This window comes from Fundulus heteroclitus, chromosome 5 (assembly GCF_011125445.2).
Source record: "Fundulus heteroclitus isolate FHET01 chromosome 5, MU-UCD_Fhet_4.1, whole genome shotgun sequence".
In the NCBI taxonomy this organism is placed as follows: domain Eukaryota; kingdom Metazoa; phylum Chordata; class Actinopteri; order Cyprinodontiformes; family Fundulidae; genus Fundulus; species Fundulus heteroclitus.
The window spans coordinates 686,211-705,000 of record NC_046365.1 but is presented as its reverse complement, the minus strand read 5'-3'; the positions used below and the strand labels follow the sequence as shown (position 1 = coordinate 705,000).

The window sequence follows — 18,790 nt, the reverse complement described above, 5'->3', positions numbered from 1 at the left end:
TATCTGATTTGGTGTTAAATACTGATAAGGTTATTATAGTGGGTGATTTTAACATCCATGTTGACACAGAATGTGATAACCTTAGTGTAGCCTTTAAAACTACCCTAGATTCAATTGGTTTTGCTCAAAAGGTGCATAAACCGACGCACTCTCGGCTCCATACTTTAGACCTTGTTCTGACATATGGCATTGATTGTGAAGAATTAACAGTATTCTCTCACAACCCTGTCCTGTCTGATAATTTTTTAATAACATTTGAGCTTAATCTAACTGAGTTCTCCATCCCCAAAAGAGGGTTCCATTATAGTAGATCTTTATTGGATAATGCTGTATCAAAACTTAAAGAGTCTGTCCCCTTTTTAATATCCTCAGTATTGCAGAAATGCCCTGTAGATGGCAGCAATGCTGTTTCTTCCCATTCACAAATCGATACCTTTGCTAACAATGTGACTTCCTCATTGCGTTCTGCATTAGACAATGTACCTCCCTTGAAAAATATGGTGATTATTCACAGGAAGCTGGCTCCCTGGTTTAATTCAGAGCTGCGTTCCTTGAAGCACAATGTTAGGAAATTGGAGAGAAAATGGCGCTCTACATACCAAGAGGAATCCTACTTAATCTGGAGGGACAGTCTATTGTTATATAACAAGACCCTTCGCAGAGTTAAAGCAGCATATTTTTCATCATTAATTGAAGAGAATAAAAATAATCCTAGATTTCTCTTTAGTACAGTTGCCAAACTTACCCAGAGCCACAGCTCTGTTGATCCAAGATCAGTTTATTTTTTAAGACTTTGGCCTAAAGATTACAACTTCGGTCTTGTCAGAATTTAGATGCAGGAAATTTAAAGTCATCCAGCTTTTGATGTCATCAAGACATGACTGCAGTCAAAGTAATTGATTGGATTCATCAGGATTTATGGATAAATATAGCTGAGTATCATCAGCGTAACAGTGGAAACTAGAATCGTTCAACTTCTGAAGAAGTTGAAGAAGGCGCCCGCCTGGTGGTGGGCGTGACCATCAAAGGCAAAGCTTCCGAGTTCCTTGGTCGTAGGCTCTCATCGCTTGGGGATTTTAAATCAAACCTTCTGAGTGAAAAGGATTTGTCTTCATCAAAACCTGCCGACCAGGAAAACTTTGCGTCTGCAGAGCTGCAAACTGCGTATATCGATCTGAGACGCAGCTAATGAGCTAATTGGCGACAGCCGACGGTCAACGATTCCCATTCATTTGCTACGGTAGTCCTAAATCACTACTGACATAATACACTTTTTGGCCACAAGCGTCATTTTGGGGGCGTTATTTCCACCTCTTCTCTTAGAGCCGTTTTTAATAGAAAGAAGAAAAGGCAAAAACGGTCCAAACAAAAGGTCGTAACGTTTACATTTGTAACCTCTGCCTTACATAAACACTAGAATTAAATCTTAATAAATAAAAGTATAGACAATTATTTCAGTAAGTCAATTCAGTAAGTGAAATACACTATATACAGGAGTTTGACAATGAAACTGAAACACCTCTCATTTTAGTGTGGGAGGTTTCATGGCTAAATTGGACCAGCCTGGTGGCCAATCATCATTAATTGCACATTGAACCAATAAGAGCAGAGTGTGAAGGTCCAATTAGCAGGGTAAGAGCACAGTTTTGCTCAAAATATTGCAATGCACACAACATTATGGGTGACATGGGTGAGTTCAAAGGAGGACAAATTGTTGGTGCACATCTTGCTGGATGTGTCAAAACTTTCTTCAATTGAATAAAAACAAAACTGAAGTAATAATATTTGGACCAATAGAGGAGAGATCAAAAGTTAGCACACAGCTTCAGTCGCTTCAGCTAGGAACCAATGATCAGGCCCGAAACCTTGGTGTAGTGATGGACTCAGACCTGAACCTCCAAAAGCATCTAAAGACAGTTACAAGGTCGGCTTTCTATCACCTGAGGAACTTTTCCAGGATTAAAGGACTAATGTCTCAAAAGGATCTGGAAAAACTAATCCATGCGTTTATATTTAGTAGAATTGATTACTGCAACGGTGTTTTCACAGGTCTGCCTAAAAAGTGGACCATACAGCTGCAGCTGATCCAGAACGCTGCTGCACGCGTCCTCACTAAGACTAAGAAAGTAGAGAACATCATCCCAGTTCTAAAGTCCTTACACTGGCTCCCTGTATCTCAGAGAATAGACTTTAAAATGCTTCTGTTAGTTTATAAATCCCTAAATGGCTTAGCACCTAAATACATCACAGACTTGTTATCAGTGTATCAATCATCCAGACCACTCAGGTCTTCTGGCTTCAGCCTACTCTGCATACCTAGAACCAGAACTAAACAAGGAGAAGCAGCATTTAGTTCATATGCTCTGCTTATCTGGAACAAACTTCCAGAAAAGTTTGACTGTTCTAGTTAAACTGTTTTACTGTTTTTAATGTTCTTCTTTGTTTCTACATTCTATCTCTACTTGCTTTTATTCTATTTTCTATCTACATTTTATTCCTACTTGCGTTTATTTTGCTATAATTTAATCATGTAAAGCACTTTGCATTGTCTCTGTACTGAATTGTGCTATATAAATAAATTTCCCTTGCCTTGCATCTGTGACCAAGACAGCAAGTGTTTGTGATGTATCAAGAGCCACGGTGTCCAGGGTAATGTCAGCATATCACCAAGAAGGATGAACCACATCCAACAGGATTAACTGTGGACGCACGAGGAAGCTGTCTGAAAGGGATGTTCGGGTGCTAACCCGGATTGTATCCAAAAAACATAAAACCACATAACTCTACTTATAACTAACTTTCTGAAATATAAACTAAAGGTCACCAATCAGTTCTAAAACATCTTTAGATGAACTCTTGTTGAGCCCTGGAGTATGGAGGACGAAGTCTTCCATATTTAAAAATAAATACAGAAATAAATAAATAATTTAATGTTTTCTTAAAACTTCTGAATACAAATTAAAATTACATAAATTAAACAAATTCATTTATCATCATTCATTTATATCAATTGTTCAAGTTATTTAATTGTTACTTGTAAAAAAAAAAAAAAAAAAAAATATATAAAAAAAAAAAATACAAAAATTACACCAGAGGGCCCAAGCGGCCCCTTAGTACGCCTATGGCTTTGACCGGCCCTGGCTGGCTCTCTGCTGCATGGAAAAATCCCAACAACTACAGCTCAATTTGGGGAGGGTTTGGGGTTGTTGCCGGTCTGAGGTGATTTGCAAAAAATCTATAAATCGTACACCAATGAGGGCTACATTTACTGAATCCAGACAAAAAGACCTACATTTTGATGTATAATTTGTCTACGTAGAGTGAAAATTGAGCGAGTAGGCTGAAGTTGTTCGGTCTTTTTTACATAACTTTGACTTTGGGGTTGTTGCCGGTCTGAGGTGATTTGCGAAAAATCTATAAATCGTACACTAATGAGGGTTACATTTCCTGAATCCAGACAGAAATACCTACGTTTTGATGTATAATTTGTGAACGTAGATCGAAAACTGAGCGAGTATGCTAAAGTTGTTTGTTGTTTTTTAGACAATTTTGTCACCACAGTAGGTGAAAATGGCGTGATTAAAAAATCTATAAGTCCTACACCAATGAGGTTTACATTTTCTGAATCCAGGCAAAAAGACCTACGTTTTGATGTATAATTTGTCTACGTAGAGTAAAAATTGAGCGAGTAGGCTGAAGTTGTTCGGTCTTTTTCGCATTAGTTTCACTTTGGGGTTGTTGCCGGTCTGAAGTGATTTGCAAGAAATCTAAAAGACCTACACCAATGAGGGTTACATTTCCTGAATCCAGACAGAAATACCTACGTGTTGATGTATAATTTGTGCACGTAGAGTGAAAATTGAGCGAGTAGTTTGGTGTTTTTTGGAGAATTTTGTCACCATGGTAACTGAAAATGGCGTGATGAGAAAACGATAAAAGATATGCACATTCCGTTTTCACTTCTGAATAGTTCAAAGATATATCCACAAACTGGAAGCTAAACGATGTTCGTAGGTGAAAGCATGACGACACAGTAGAGGGTTGAAAATGACCATTTTTCAGTGTTTTTTTGCAAATTTTGTTCCAACCGTAAGTCGAAATGGTGTCAAGTACAAAAAGCCCTGATCACGGCGTCGAGACGAACGTTTCGATATATAGTATGTGGGGGTAGACCCTACGGTTCGGGCTGTATTAACGGTGACGGAATATTAATAAACAATAATAATAAAGAAATCCTTATTAGGTGCATAACATAAGGCCTCCGCCATGCATTTTCAATGCATAGGCGGGCGCCTAATTAATCCCATGCTGTCTGATAATTTTGCCGATTGGAAGCATATATATAGTAAAGAGAATTGGTCCAAGGACTGAACCCTGTGGTACTCCACAGGTGACCCTAGAGTTTGAGGAAGATTTATTATTAACATGAACAAACTGGAATCTGTCCGATAGATAAGATTTAACCCAGCCTAATGCTTTCCCCTTAATCCCAACAGTATGTTCAAGTCTTTGTAGGAGAATATTGTGATCAACTGTATCAAATGCAGCACTGAGATCTAACAGGACAAGTACAGACACAAGTCCATTATCTGAGGCCATGAGAATATCATTAGTGACCTTCACCAGAGCTGTTTCAGTGCTATGATGAGCTCTGAAGCCTGACTGAAACTCCTCAAGTAGGTCATTACTTTGTAAATGTTCACAAAGTTGATTAGCAACTACTTTCTCAAGAATTTTAGATAAGAAAAGAGGATTAGATATAGGTCTGTAATTTACTAACTCATCTTGATCAAGAGATGGTTTCTTAAGTAAAGGTTTAATAACAGCTACTTTAAAAGCCTGTGGTACATATCCATTTACTAAGGATAGATTAATCATGTCTAAAATAGTGCCACTGATCAGAGGTAATACCTCCTTAAACAACTTGGTTGGGATTGGGTCTAACATACAGGTAGGTTTAGATGAAGCTAAAATTTTAGATAGCTCAGAAAGCTCTACTGCTTTTAAACAGTTCAGACACTGCGCAGGTTCTAAGGATTCCTCCAATGCTGCCTCACTTACTGAGGACGAGGTAATCATGTTTGGGAGGATGCCAATTTTTTTTATTTTTAATGGAATCAATTTTATTTATGAAGAATCCCATAAAATCATTACTGATAAGAGCTAAGGGAATGGATGGATCAACAGAGCTGTGGCTCTGGGTAAGTTTGGCAACTGTACTGAAGAGAAATCTAGGATTATTTTTATTCTTCTCAATTAATGATGAAAAATATGCTGCTCTAACTCTGCGAAGGGTCTTGTTATACAACAATAGACTGTCCCTTCAGATTAGGTAGGATTCCTCTTGGTGTGTAGAGCGCCATTTTCTCTCCAATTTCCTAACATTGTGCTTCAAGGAACGCAGCTCTGAATTAAACCAAGGAGCCAGCTTCCTGTGAATAATCACCTTCTTTTTCAAGGGAGCTACATTGTCTAATGCAGAACGCAATGACGAAGTCATACCGTTTACAAAGACATCTATTTGTGAATTGGAAGAAACAACATTGCTGCCATCTACAGGGCATTTCTGCAATACGGAGGATATTAAAAAGGGGACAGACTCTTTAAGTTTTGATACAGCATTATCCAATAAAGATCTACTATAATGGAACCCTCTTTTGGGGGTGGAGAACTCAGTTAGATTAAACTCAAATGTTATTAAAAAATGATCAGATAGGACAGGGTTGTGAGGAAATACTGTTAATTCTTCACAATCAATGCCATATGTCAGCACAAGGTCTAAAGTATGGAGCCAAGAGTGCGTCGGTTTATGCACCTTTTGAGCAAAACCAATTGAATCTAGGGTAGTTTTAAAGGCTACACTAAGGTTATCACATTCTGTGTCAACATGGATGTTAAAATCACCCACTATAATAACCTTATCAGTATTTAACACCAAATCAGATAAGAAATCTGACAACTCATCCAAAAACTGAGTGTAAGGGCCTGGGGGACGATACAAAACAACAAACAGAAGAGGTTTTATTGCTTTGCAGTTTGGATGAGGGAAACTGAGGGCTAAATGTTCAAAAGAACTGTAGTTATTAATTGGCCTGGGACTAATTAATAAATCAGACTGAAAGATGGTTGCCACTCCTCCTCCTCTTCCCACAGATCTGGGAATGTGGAAATTTGAATAATTGGAGGGAGTTGACTCATTTATACTAACGTAGTCCTCTTGTAGCCAGGTTTCTGTGAGACAAAACAAATCAATCTGTTTATCAGAAATCAATTCGTTAACTAACAAAGTCTTTGGAGGGAGAGACCTTATATTTAATAGACCACATTTAATTGTTTTATTTTTAGGTTCAAGGTGAACTGTATTGATTTTTATTAGGTTTTTATGATTTGTTCCTTTTAGATAAGTTTTTGATCTGTTAAGTTTTGGCCGTGGGAAAGACACCGTCTCAATAGGATAATGGATGGGTAACAGTACAAAAGCTGCAGAGAGGTGTGTTAAACTACGGCTCTGCTTCCTGGTCTGGACCCTGGGTTGTCAGCATTTAGGAGGACTAATAAATCCGTACAGATTTCTAGAAAGAAGAGAAGCACCATCCAAAGTAGGATGGATGCCGTATCTCCGGATCAGACCAGGTTTTCCCCAGAAAGTTCTCCAGTTATCAATGTAGCCCACGTCGTTTTCAGGACACCACCTAGACAACCAGCGGTTGAATGATGACATGCGGCTAAACATGTCATCACTGGTCAGATCAGGCAGGGGACCAGAGAAAATTACGGAGTCCGACATTGCTTTAGCAAATTCACACACCGAAGCAACACCAACTTTAGTGACCTCCGATCGGCGTGACCGGGTGTCATTACCGCCAGCGTGAATAACAATCTTACTGTATTTACGCTTATCCTTAGCCAGCAGTTTTAGGTAAGATTCTATGTCGCCCGTTCTGGCCCCTGGCAGGCATTTAACTTTGGTCCCTGGTGTCTCTAGTGCCACGTTTCTGACTATTGAGCTCCCAATAATCAGGGTCGGTTTCTCAGCGGGTGTGTCGCTGAGTGGGGAAAATTTGTTTGAAACGCAGACGGGTTGGTGGTGAACTGGGGGCTGAAATCTAGAGCTATGCTTCCTACGAACTGTCACCCAGCCGGCCTGCTTACCCAGCTGCTCGGGTGTTTCTGGAGGACCACTAAGTGAACTAACACTAGGTCTATGTGGCTACGCGCTAGCAGAGGGGCGGCTATCAGCTGGTCTTTCCATAGCACGGGACTCTAATTCTGACACCCTCGCCTCCAAAGCTACAAAAACACTACATTTATTACAAGTACCATTATCACTAAAGGAGGCAGAGGAATAGCTAAACATCTGACACGGAGAGCAGGAGATAAGAGGAGACTTAGTCAGAGACGGAGAAGCTGAAGTAATAGTAGGAGAGGAAGCCATTGTGGAGCTAAAGCTAGGCTAGGCTAAAGCTAGGCTAGCGCCCTTCTACCACGGCAAGAAAGCAAATCGTGAAACACGAGGAGTTCCCAAGCGTGATGTGCAGCAACAGAAAATGTTTTAAAAGTGCTTATGTGTTAGAAACAGATGTTACAGCAAAGAGATTAAAGATAAAAGCGAGAGAATCTGGAGCAACAAACCGTTGCTCACGCAGTGAAAACAGGAAGTGATACAATACGCCTTACCGCAAACAGGAAGTGACGTCAGCCCATCCAGAGAAGACGGCTCACCCGCTACTACCATCTAATGCAGAACAGATTACTGGATCAATGTGTGCTTCTATGCTTTTTTGTCTCTCTTGTTGTGTCTCAGCTCTGTCTTCTGTAACCCCCAGTCGGTCGAGGCAGATGACCGTTCATACTGAGCCCGGTTCTGCCGGAGGTTTTCCTTCCCGTTAATGGGGAGTTTTTCTTCCCACTGTCGCTTCATGCTTGCTCAGTATGAGGGATTGCAGCAAAGCCATGTACAATGCAGACGACTCTCCGTGTGGCTCTACGCTTCCCCAGGAGTGAATGCTGCTTGTCGGGACTTTGATGTAATCAACTGGTTTCCTTATATAGGACATTTTTGACCAATCTGTATAATCTGACCCAATCTGTATAATATGATTGAACTTGACTTTGTAAAGTGCCTTGAGATGACATGTTTCATGATTTGGCGCTATATAAATAAAATTGAATTGAATTGACTGTAAAGGGGTGCAAATCCAATCTCATAGATCTGTTCACCATCCACGAAGGACTTCAAACCAGGGGAGACAACACCAATGGAAGGGGGATGGTTCCTGTGTGGAGGAAACAACATCTACCTGTAGCTGCCTGTCAATTGGTCAGGTGCCTGTGCACCTGTTTTTGCTCAAGGTGTTTATGAGCATCACCAGACCCACCAAAGCCGGAGAGAGGTAAATTCCAACATTGCATTCCAAGCTCATGTTCCCATCTGGGAATCTGACGTTCCACCTGAATACAAGCACTGGAGCACTGGCAACAAGGTGGTTCTTGGACTTTTCCCGTGAATTGGAGTTCCAAAATCTATGTTGACGATTTAAAAACATTGGACTATCGAATGAAAGCCTTAGTAAAGTTCACGATGGACATTAATAAAGGACAGAATAAAGGATTGGGTGAAATGCGTTTAATGGTGTTGCAAAATAGAATGGTACTGGATATGCTTACTGCTAGTCAAGGTGGAGTCTGTGTAATGATAGGAATAACATGCTGTACTTACATTTCAGATGCAAATGAGACGCATGTAGGCCAATGATTGTCAGCTCTAAGGGACTTACAACATGCAATGGCACAGGATGGTGCCCCACATGGGTAAGATCTCATGTCTTAGCTAACTTCTGGACCATGGCGGCACCTGAAAATATTAACCCCCCTCATTGTGGTTTTGATTCACTTTTGTATATTTACTATGTGCATTTTTCCATGCTTGAAATCAATGGTGCAGAAAGCCATAAGAAAGTTAAGTTACAGTACCAAATGTTGAGAGAGGAGCAACCCCCTGAATAAGATACAGCAGTTTAATTGTGCAATTTAATGTGAAAACAGTGCTGAACAGGTGATAACAAGTGGTACAAGTTAGATGAAATGATATTGCTATTAACTTTTGCATATAAAATTATAAACAGGAGGGAAATGTTGGATTCATTAATCCTTTACCATCTTATGGAAATAAAGTTTGTTATAACCGTAAAAACACAGTGAAACACATCAGCAAAAGCTTGGTATCCAGAATGCTAGCAAGGATAGCGTGTTAGCTTGGTTAAGCTTTAAAACACAGTGAAACCCCATTAAGTAAACCACATTACTTTCGCTGCCTAAGTCTGCCAAACCGCTCTGTTCCTCTGTGTGAATTCAGTTGACTTTTGGCATCCATTTGGAAGAAGCTGGGCCAGGGTGAAGGCTGGTTGTCTGGACAGCGAGCAGATGGCTAGCTCGAAAGAGGAAACAGCCGTCGTTTGGGCCTGGCCAGGCCAGCTGTACACGGCTCCGGGGAGGGGGAGCGCTCGGCCTGTGGAGGGGGGTCGCAGCATGGGCTCTCTGCACAGTCTTTCCAGCATTGGGGGCCTCCGCACGGGCTTCCTGCCATGGCTGTGTTCGTTCTCTGGTGGGTGCGGCTTTCTCAGCTTTCCTGCATCAGCTGGTTTTAGTATAGACAGATTCTTTACTTCGGCATCTGATTACGCAGAAGATATGCTGAAGATTTAGCTTCGATCCAGCCTGCATATGTGGCGGTTTTACGAACTCCAGTCGGCTCCTCTGCAGAGGAAGATGAGAGTGTTCTCCCCAATGCTGCTCCAACTTAGCAATGTGGAAAAGAGTGATTGTAGCATGGCCAGGGGTCTTTATACTGTGCCCCTCCTGCTGTGAGAACAGACACTTGGGAGAGGTGACTGCAACAGTTGCTTACATTTATTTTGGCCATAGATCAGCCTTGGCGGTCTGATTTTGGATTATTTTCCTGTTGACAACACAGTCATATTTCAAAAACAAGCAACAATTCATCAGCATCAATGACTGCACCTCCTCCAGTGCGCTGCTCTCACAAGGCATCCCCCAGGGTTCGGTGGTTGGCTCTCGCCTCTTCATCCTGTACATGCTACCCCTCGGTTCCATCATTCGTAGCAACGGTCTTCACTTTCGCTGCTATGCCGATAATGTCCAACTCTTCATCTTCTCCAAATTCATTACAACTGCAACTCACTCCACTCTGACCAGTTTCCTCACTGAGATGAAATCATGGATAGACTCAAACGTCCTTAAACTAAACTGTGACAAGTTAGACATCATCATCATTGGTCCCACATAACTTACCAAGACCACCAACAACGTCAGTCTCAGCAAACAGGCTTAAATCGGAGGCAACCAGATTTTCTCTATTACGATAACATGGATAACTGAGAATTTCCACAGGCTACTTCAGTCTCACCATTGACAATACCACTTTGTCCCCTTCCAATCACATCCACAGCCTTGGAATCATTGTTGACAGCAATCTCTCCTTTGAAAGTTTCTACATCTACAAATATTGCTTGTCTGCACCTATCTCTTCCCCTTCTCGGCTGCTGAAACTCATTCATGCTAGGGCTGGACGATATAGAAAAAAGCTTATCGATAAAAAAAAATGCATATTGATCGATATCGATAATTATTGAAAATATTTAAAACCATATTTTATGTGCAGCTCTGCCTGGACATTTTATGATATTGCTAAATGATTTAATTTTAATAAAGACCACAAACACAGAATTCCAATTAAATCTTTATTTAACCAACCTTTTTAACCATAACAGAATTTCTGTTAAAGAAAAATGACTTAAGAGACCTGAGTTATGTTATTAAATACTGACAAAGAATAAACTAAAGTGACCAGTAAAATGACCAAAATAAATATACCAATACCATTTTATCACAAAGAAGGGAGCCCAGTTTAGCTGCTATACCTGCTTTGTTTTGGAAGAAGCTCAGTAAGATTTCTCCGAAGATGACGCGGAGCGGCGCAGGGATAAAACGGCTCGCGCTGCTAAAACGGCTCGCGCTGCTAAAACGGCTCACGCTGTTAAACGGCTCGCGCTGCTAAAACGGCTCGCGCTGCTGCGGGTGTGAGCGGCTTACGTGATGAAACAAGGTGGTTACGTTACCAGACTTTGTTTTCACCGGTTCCTTGCAAGTTTTACAAATCCCTGTGGTTTATTTCTATCAGGCTGGCGAACTAGTAAAACCCCGTTTTGGGACCGTTTCCTCCGCTGCTACTTGCTGCGACATAGTTGTGGTTTGAGAGGGCGGCGCTTTGTGACGGCGTGCCTGGGTCCGCGATTACGATTGGTCGAGAGGAAGTAGTGACTGTAGCATCAACTAATATGATAGGCAGAAAGGCAGAAAGGAAAACTGTCTATCAAAGTTTTATCGACCCTGTTTTTTCCTATCGCGCCACACGTCTATCGATCACTATATATTGTTATTGAATTATCGTCCTGCCCTAATTCATGCCTTCATTTCCTCCAGACTTGATTATTGTAACAGTACTGGTTCATCATCCAAAATCCTCAGTAAACTCCAGCACATACAAAACTCTGCTGCTCACCTGCTTACCGACACCCACTCCTGTGATCACATCACCCTAGTTCTGCAGAACCGCCATTGGCTCCCTATCCCTCAACACATCCATTTCAAAGTCCTTAGTCTCCCCCACAAAGCCCTCCATAACTAAGCCCCATGCTACCTCTTCAACCTCCTCACACTCCTTCGCTCCTCTGATGCTAACCTCCTGTCTCCATCACTCAGAATCAAGCACTGGTCCTGGGGGGATGGAGCCTTCTCCACAGCTGCTCCCGCAATCTGGAACTCTCTTCCCAAACACATAGGTAACTGTACAGACCTATCCACATTCAAATCATAGTTTTGTAATTTTACTTGATTCTTGTAAAGTGTCTTTGAGGGTTTTTTTGGAAAAGCGCTATAAAATAAAATGTATTTCATATATATATATATATATATATATATATATATATATATATATATATATACGCAACGTCCCCACCCCCAAGGTCCTACATGTGTTGCAGCATGATAGAGCAGGCAGAAGGAGGTGTCTGGGGATGGTGAAGAATGACTGGGGAGCAACATGCCCTCCCAGGAAGCCAATAGGCACCCATTTTCTCCAAAAACCCACCTGGAATGGGAGGCACCACTAGCTGCACCACTGTAGTTTGCAGGGCCACATATGAGCGGTGAGGCCAGAGAGCCAACCGCAAACCCATGCCAGCACCCTCCCCATCTCATAACCCACCCACAACCTGGAGCATCCCGGCCCTCCATTAGGGGAGTAAGAACGGAAGGGATAAAACAAAACACACTCTAGTCAGCCACCCCGTCCGACCCCAGATAGAGCTAGCAGAGAGAGCCACCATGAACCAGGACAGAGACCAGAGCCGAACAAGGAGCCATCCAAGCAACCCTACTTTCTCCCCCACCCCCACACACACATACACCCCGAGGAAAGAAAAATTGCCTTGCTGTCTCAGACCGACATAAAATTATCAGTAAAGCTCCCCATTTGGAAGAAAACCTCCTTGTGTAAATAAGCTAACGCACTAGCTGTTGTTAGCTTAGGGCACACTATGCTCACGCTGTGCCCCTCCTACAAGCTGCATGACACAACCCTCCTCGCACATGCACTTCCCGCAACCCACCATGATTCCTGCCACCAGGATTACCCTATTTTCTCGGGAAACCCCGGACAAATGTACTGACAAATACCTGAGCATATACCTGAACTGTGGAGAGGAAAACTCCTATTTAACGGGAAGGAAAAACCTCCAGCAGAACCAGGCTCAGTGTGAACGCTCCTCTGCCTCGACACGACTGGAGGTTAAAGAAGACAGAGCAGAGACACAAAAGCACAGAAGCACACATTGATCTAGGAATCCTTTCTATGTTATATGGTAATAGTGGATTAACTGTCTCCCCTGAATGATGTCACAACTAACAGAACAGCAGACCAGGTGTACCTATTATGAAGGGGAAAAAATGACTCAAAACAAGTTAAAAGCTGAAATAACAACAAACAATTCAACTTGGAGAATAGAAGAAGAACTCAGCAGAGTGACAAAAATAGACCCTGATGTCCTCCAGCAGCCTAAACCTGTAGCAGCATAACTATAGAGATATCTCAGGGTAAGCTAAGCCACTCTAACCATAAGTTTTGTCAAAAAGGAAAGTTTTAAGCCTGGTTTTAAAAGTAGACAGTGTGTCTGCCTCAAAGATCAAAATTGGGAGTTGGTTCCACAGGAATGAGCAGCCATCACGACACATTTCTTAATCTAGTCTAATTTCTAGCCTTACATTACTAGAGTTTTTTTATTGTACTATTAACAAGTCACAGCTCTTAAAAGACAGTTTCATACCTAGCAACAGAGTCAACCACATCTCCTCACTAAAATTGTGGCAGGTGAGGCAGGCAAGCAGAACCAGACTATACAGATGAGTAATAGCTGAAGGTGCAAGCAGGCAAGGATGAGCAGGAGACCAGAAGATGCAGGTAGTGACAGACCAGAACAGGCGATGTGGACTGGGGAACCACCAGAATGGGCAGAGCAAGTGGCTGGAACTCACGGGGAAACAGGCAGACTTGTGCAGCAGTTTTATCAAAAGAGTCCAGCTTGAGCACATGGGAACTGGTAGAGGCAGGGCACATCACACGAGATGAGATGAGATGAGATGAGATGAGAAAAGACTTTCTGGCAGTGAGTGGATGACTGAAGCAGGTATAAGTAGACAGGTTAAAAGCTGGGCAAGTTGACTGTTATTAGTGGCAACAGGTGGAGCTGATCTAGAACAGAGTGGTGGCTGGAGGGAGACTGAGGTGATTGGATGATGGCTTAGAGGTGAAGGCTGATTAATAAAAGTCCAGAAAAGTCCAAAGCAAAACAAACAAAAACCTACATCATGACAGCTGTTTGGGTAGCATCGGGGAGAACACTCCCACCTCTCTTTGCCTGTGATCGCTGGTGACGAGTGGTTCACACTGGGGAAACCGCCAGTCCAAATGGGTTCTGACACCCACGAACATTTGCAGTGAAAGCCAGGCTAAATGTTGCAGGAGTCGAGACGGCGCGGAGCGGTCTCCTCTCCTGTGGCCAGGACAAGCTAAGAGGAAAGCTGATCAGAAGTTGCCCGCTGCAACCTGCACAAGAAACGTCACAAGAATAAGCTGCCAGCTATGCCAGACAGGCCATGAGGAGGTCCCCGTGTTCATAGCCTGAACGCAGACTGCCGGAGCCCGGTTCATTTCTGGTAGACGAACCAGTTTCACCCTGGAGTAATTCACTGTAACCGGATGCCTCATCGCCACAACCAGAGACAACAGCAGAGGTTTGGCAGAGAAATAAATAGTTTAGAATGGTTCACTCTTAATGTGTTTTGTTCTAAGGTTTCATTCTAAGGTTTGAACTGATGGTTTTCAAGTGTGTTTTTACAGTTATAGCTAACTTTATCTCCATAAGAGTTTTATACACCAATGGAACTTTAATGTTTGTGTTTTCCGATCCGCTCATTACCACCAAACATGGCTTAAAACAGCGCCAAATTGCTGCTAGCATTGACCGCTATTTAGACTCGCTAATACCCCAAGTAAACCTGACCAAGGTTCGTTTTTAAACATAATGTTTGTTTTTGTTTCACTTCGCCATCGTTTGATAGTGCTATGAGCGTTAGCACATCATTAACAAGAAAGATTAATGTTGATTTAATGGTGTATTGTATAACTTTAGGATTAACCCATCAAGCAACAGATTGTTACAGTGCCCCCTAGCAACCCAGAAGAATAATTGCATTAATAAAATCAAGGGTCCTAAAGATTTTACTGAGCAAATCATTCTTTAAAATGTTATTTCCTCAAATAATGTTTTGTTTAACTCAGGATTTGCATTGTGAATGGGTTGAAACATATCAAATGTTGTTTTAAATTAGTTAAGTTAATCTGATCTCATTCCACTTTCTTTAAGTTGAACTTTAGTTCTCTAACATGGATCTACAGTGATTCAGGATTCACTGAATAATTCTGATGATGTTTTTCAACTATTTTATTTGTCCTTTTGTTTCTTTTGTGTGTACATAGTTCTTTAGCTTCAATTTATTTGAATTTTACTTAGTAGTCTTAGTTGAGCTTCACTAGCCTAGTAGAGAGTAGAAATTAAGCATTTGAATAAGAACAATATTCCATTCTTTAACTATCATCAGTTTTCTTAGTTTCCATCTAAACACAAATAATAGAGGGGGGTTACAAGCCTGGAGGTTGAGGGGTGGGGCAAAGGCAGGGTCAGGAGGAAGTGAGGACTTAATTTAGCAGACCTGTAATTTGCAAGAAGCATGTGGAATCAATTTATTTTTAGTTCAACTTTTGTGATGTTACCAAGCAGACAGAGTGATGGACAAATTTTTTTAGTGTGCTCTTGACATGCTCTCATTCAAAAGTCGTGGATGGACAGACAGATTCAGAGTCCATCCATCCATCCATCCATCCATCCATCAGCTTCTCCCTGTATAGGGCGCGAGGGGTGCTGGTGCCTATCTCCAGCTGTCAATGGGCGAGAGGCGGGGTACACCCTGGACAGGTCACCAGTCTGTCGCAGGGCAGATTCAGTGTCCATATAGTTATGGATATCTCATCGGTTTATAAAAATTCTATTTGAAGCATCCTTTGTCCGGTAAAGTTTGTTCAGTGGACTTTTATATGTTTTATAAGCTTTTTGTGTTCACAGCACAAGCTTTTTGTATTTGCAGAGCATTTATGTATTGTATATACATAAATGGCCACCGTAGACTCACCTTGTGGTGAGATTATTAATCAGAGAGAAATATAAGTTATTGGTTGTGTTTTGCAATTCTAATCTACTCTTTTCGCACAGAGCAGCCAATCTAAAGCATAAGCTTTGGTTTTGAGTTTGGCTGGTTAAAAGCAATTTCTATTGTTAGATTATGTGGAAAAAGAGCTTAAAGGTTTGTTTTTGTCAGGCTGTTTTTGAAGAAGGGTCGGCATCTGAATCATGGTTCACCACTGCATTATAGAGTTGAACATTAATTCTATGATTAGGAACCTAATTTTAGACTTTTCCATATATATTGTAGATTGTTTATTGTTTATTGTTTAAAAAGATTCCCATTAGCTGTCACCAAAAGTGGTACAACCTAGTCTTCCTGGGGTCCACAAGACAAAACAAAAATTACTTAACAATTAAACATTGTAGACATTATTATAGATGTCATCCGAAATCATTCAGAATAAGTTATTACATTCATATCTATTACATTAATTCTCACTTTCATACAGTAAATATGTTAATTCACTACTTACAAATTTAAATAGTGCATTCTCAAGTGATAATTACTCCACGGGGAGTCGTGGCCGAGTGGTTAGAGCAGTGCGCTTGCTCTCAGAGAAGGTTGCAAGTACCCGGTTCGATCCCCGGTCCCGGCACTCTGGGTCCCTGAGCAAGACCCTTAACCCCTGATTGCTCCCCAGGCGCCGCACAGTGGCAGCCCACTGCTCCCCAAGGGGATGGGTTAAGATGCAGAAGTGAATTTCTCCATTGTGAGATCAATAAAGTTCAATTATTATTATTATTATTATTATTATTATTATTAATTAAGAGATACTTTGCTATTCAGTTCACATACATACAGTGGGCAATTATTCCAATAGCTGATGGCACGATAAATAACTGTTCTCTTTAAGGCATTTGATTTTGGACATGGTAACATCATCTGACCACCATTAGCTGACCTTGTCACATAAGAATTAACCTGATCACATCTGACAATTTGCTTATATAAGAAAATAGGTGGAAAAGAACACAGTGTTTCTAAAAAATGTTGTTGTATTGCAAGCCAGTCTGTACTCCACCATTAACCAAGAAAGTTGACGGTGCATACTGATAGTGTTTGTTCTTATGGAAAAATGTAAAACCAACCTGGCAGCTCTGTTTTGAGCAGTTTGTAATTTCCTTAGTTGACCTATATATGCGGGGGACCATACAGGTGCACAATCAAGATCAAGATATAGCTCAAATATATTGAGATATAATTCAAAGGTATTCTTAGGATGTCGCCTAGATATGAGTTAGATTTGTCAGCTGTGTTCATAAAAATACCCAAGCAATACAAGTTATACCTTTTTGTAAAACAGTATGATACACCTACCATGGTGTTGCTCGGGTGGGTTTAAAGGAAGCAGTAGGGAAGGAGGGGACTTAAGTTGCATCACAGGAGCCATTTTGACACACTGGCACTGCTTGATGTTCCACATCTGACCAGGAGGGCATGTTCTGTTGGCTATTGGGCACCTTGAGAAGAAAAAGACAAAGCAAATATCTTACAGCAAAAATGTGTTTACTAGCTATTTATGCACTTTCCGTATACGAACCACTGAAAACAAAAGTGGAACAGTTCTTGTATTTACTTACAGGGCTCTTTAAATCAACTGTAACAATCAAGTCTCTAATCTACTGATAGGACTTAAGATTTGGGATCCGTAAAAACGAGATAAAGTTCGTTGTTTGGTTTGTCTGGTCTCAAATCTCCTATTTACTTTGTTTTAAATTCATAAGCAAATATTCTGTTTCGGTATGATTTACCTGATGGCACCTTCTATCACCAACAAAGACAAGTAGCTACTAGGAAGTTGATGTGGTTTGGGCATCTGATTAGGATGGGCGCCTCCCTGTGGGGGTTCTCCGGGCATGTCCCACTGAGTGGAGACCCCGGGGAAGACCCAAACCTCACTGGAGGGACTATATATATATATCCCATCTTGCCTGGGAACACCTAGGGATAACCCAGAAGAAGTTTGAAGATGTTGCTGTGGGGAGAGGGACATATAGGTCTCTCCCCTGGACCTGTTGTCCCCTTGACACAATCTTGGATGAACAGAAGACAATTGATGGTTGGATAATAGGAAAGAAGAAATGCTTCTTTTTATTTTACATCAAATGCTGAGTATGCTGACTGAGCACATAGAACTTGAGCATGCTGATATGCCAACTCATACTCTAAATAGTTAAAATATATTTTTTTATAAACATCTTAGCTTCAGGACTGAAAACAATAAATTAATCCAAAACGCCACTGCAAGCTGATAAGGGGGATAAAAACTAAAAGTTGCTGGACTTGCCCACCACAGAAGTTTTCCTAAAGTGGCAGCAACAGAATAGCACCCTGGATCTGGTCAAGCATATTAGAATAATATGGTAAAGCATATTAGAATTCAAAATGCTGAAATAGATCAGTGACTCGCTTATTTGGAAAACAAAGCAGCAAAGTTGGAGCAATATAAGAGGATTAATCACATAATTTCAAGCTGGAAAGACACACAGACAGAAGAGGCAATTAGAAAATTTATTGACATAAATCACAAAGTTCAATGGGGCTCAGACACCGGTAGAAGACGGGAACGCTGTGAATGCCTATGAAAGGGATTCCCAAAGTGTGGTGAGCGCACCCACGGTGGTGCGCGAGCTGCCGCTAGGGGGTGCATGAGATGAAAAATGGAATGGTGGTCTGACATATTTTTTCCCCCCACACCATAAAGACGTGTAAATAAACATTTCCTTTGTAAAAACTGAGATAAAAAACTGTAAATTTAATGCATAAATTAAAAGGTATCACACGAAAATCTATTTAGTTAGAAGAAGTCTTCTATGCTTTATTTCAAGAGGAAATATAAAGGAAGTTATCTTCTTCTAGGAATTGTACTGTATATGCGTACCTAGTTTGTGACCTCTACTGCAATCATTCT

General features: G+C 41.2%; 1 protein-coding gene across 1 annotated transcript in view; it reads right to left on the bottom strand.

The window, feature by feature from the left end:
- Positions 1-18,790, bottom strand: part of vegfc (vascular endothelial growth factor c) — a 206,933-nt gene that overhangs the window by 36,007 nt on the left and 152,136 nt on the right. The window contains exon 5 of the mRNA XM_012853764.3: positions 17,197-17,339. Within this exon, the coding sequence (XP_012709218.2) occupies positions 17,197-17,339 (143 nt within the window). The remainder of the gene's footprint in view (positions 1-17,196; positions 17,340-18,790) is intronic.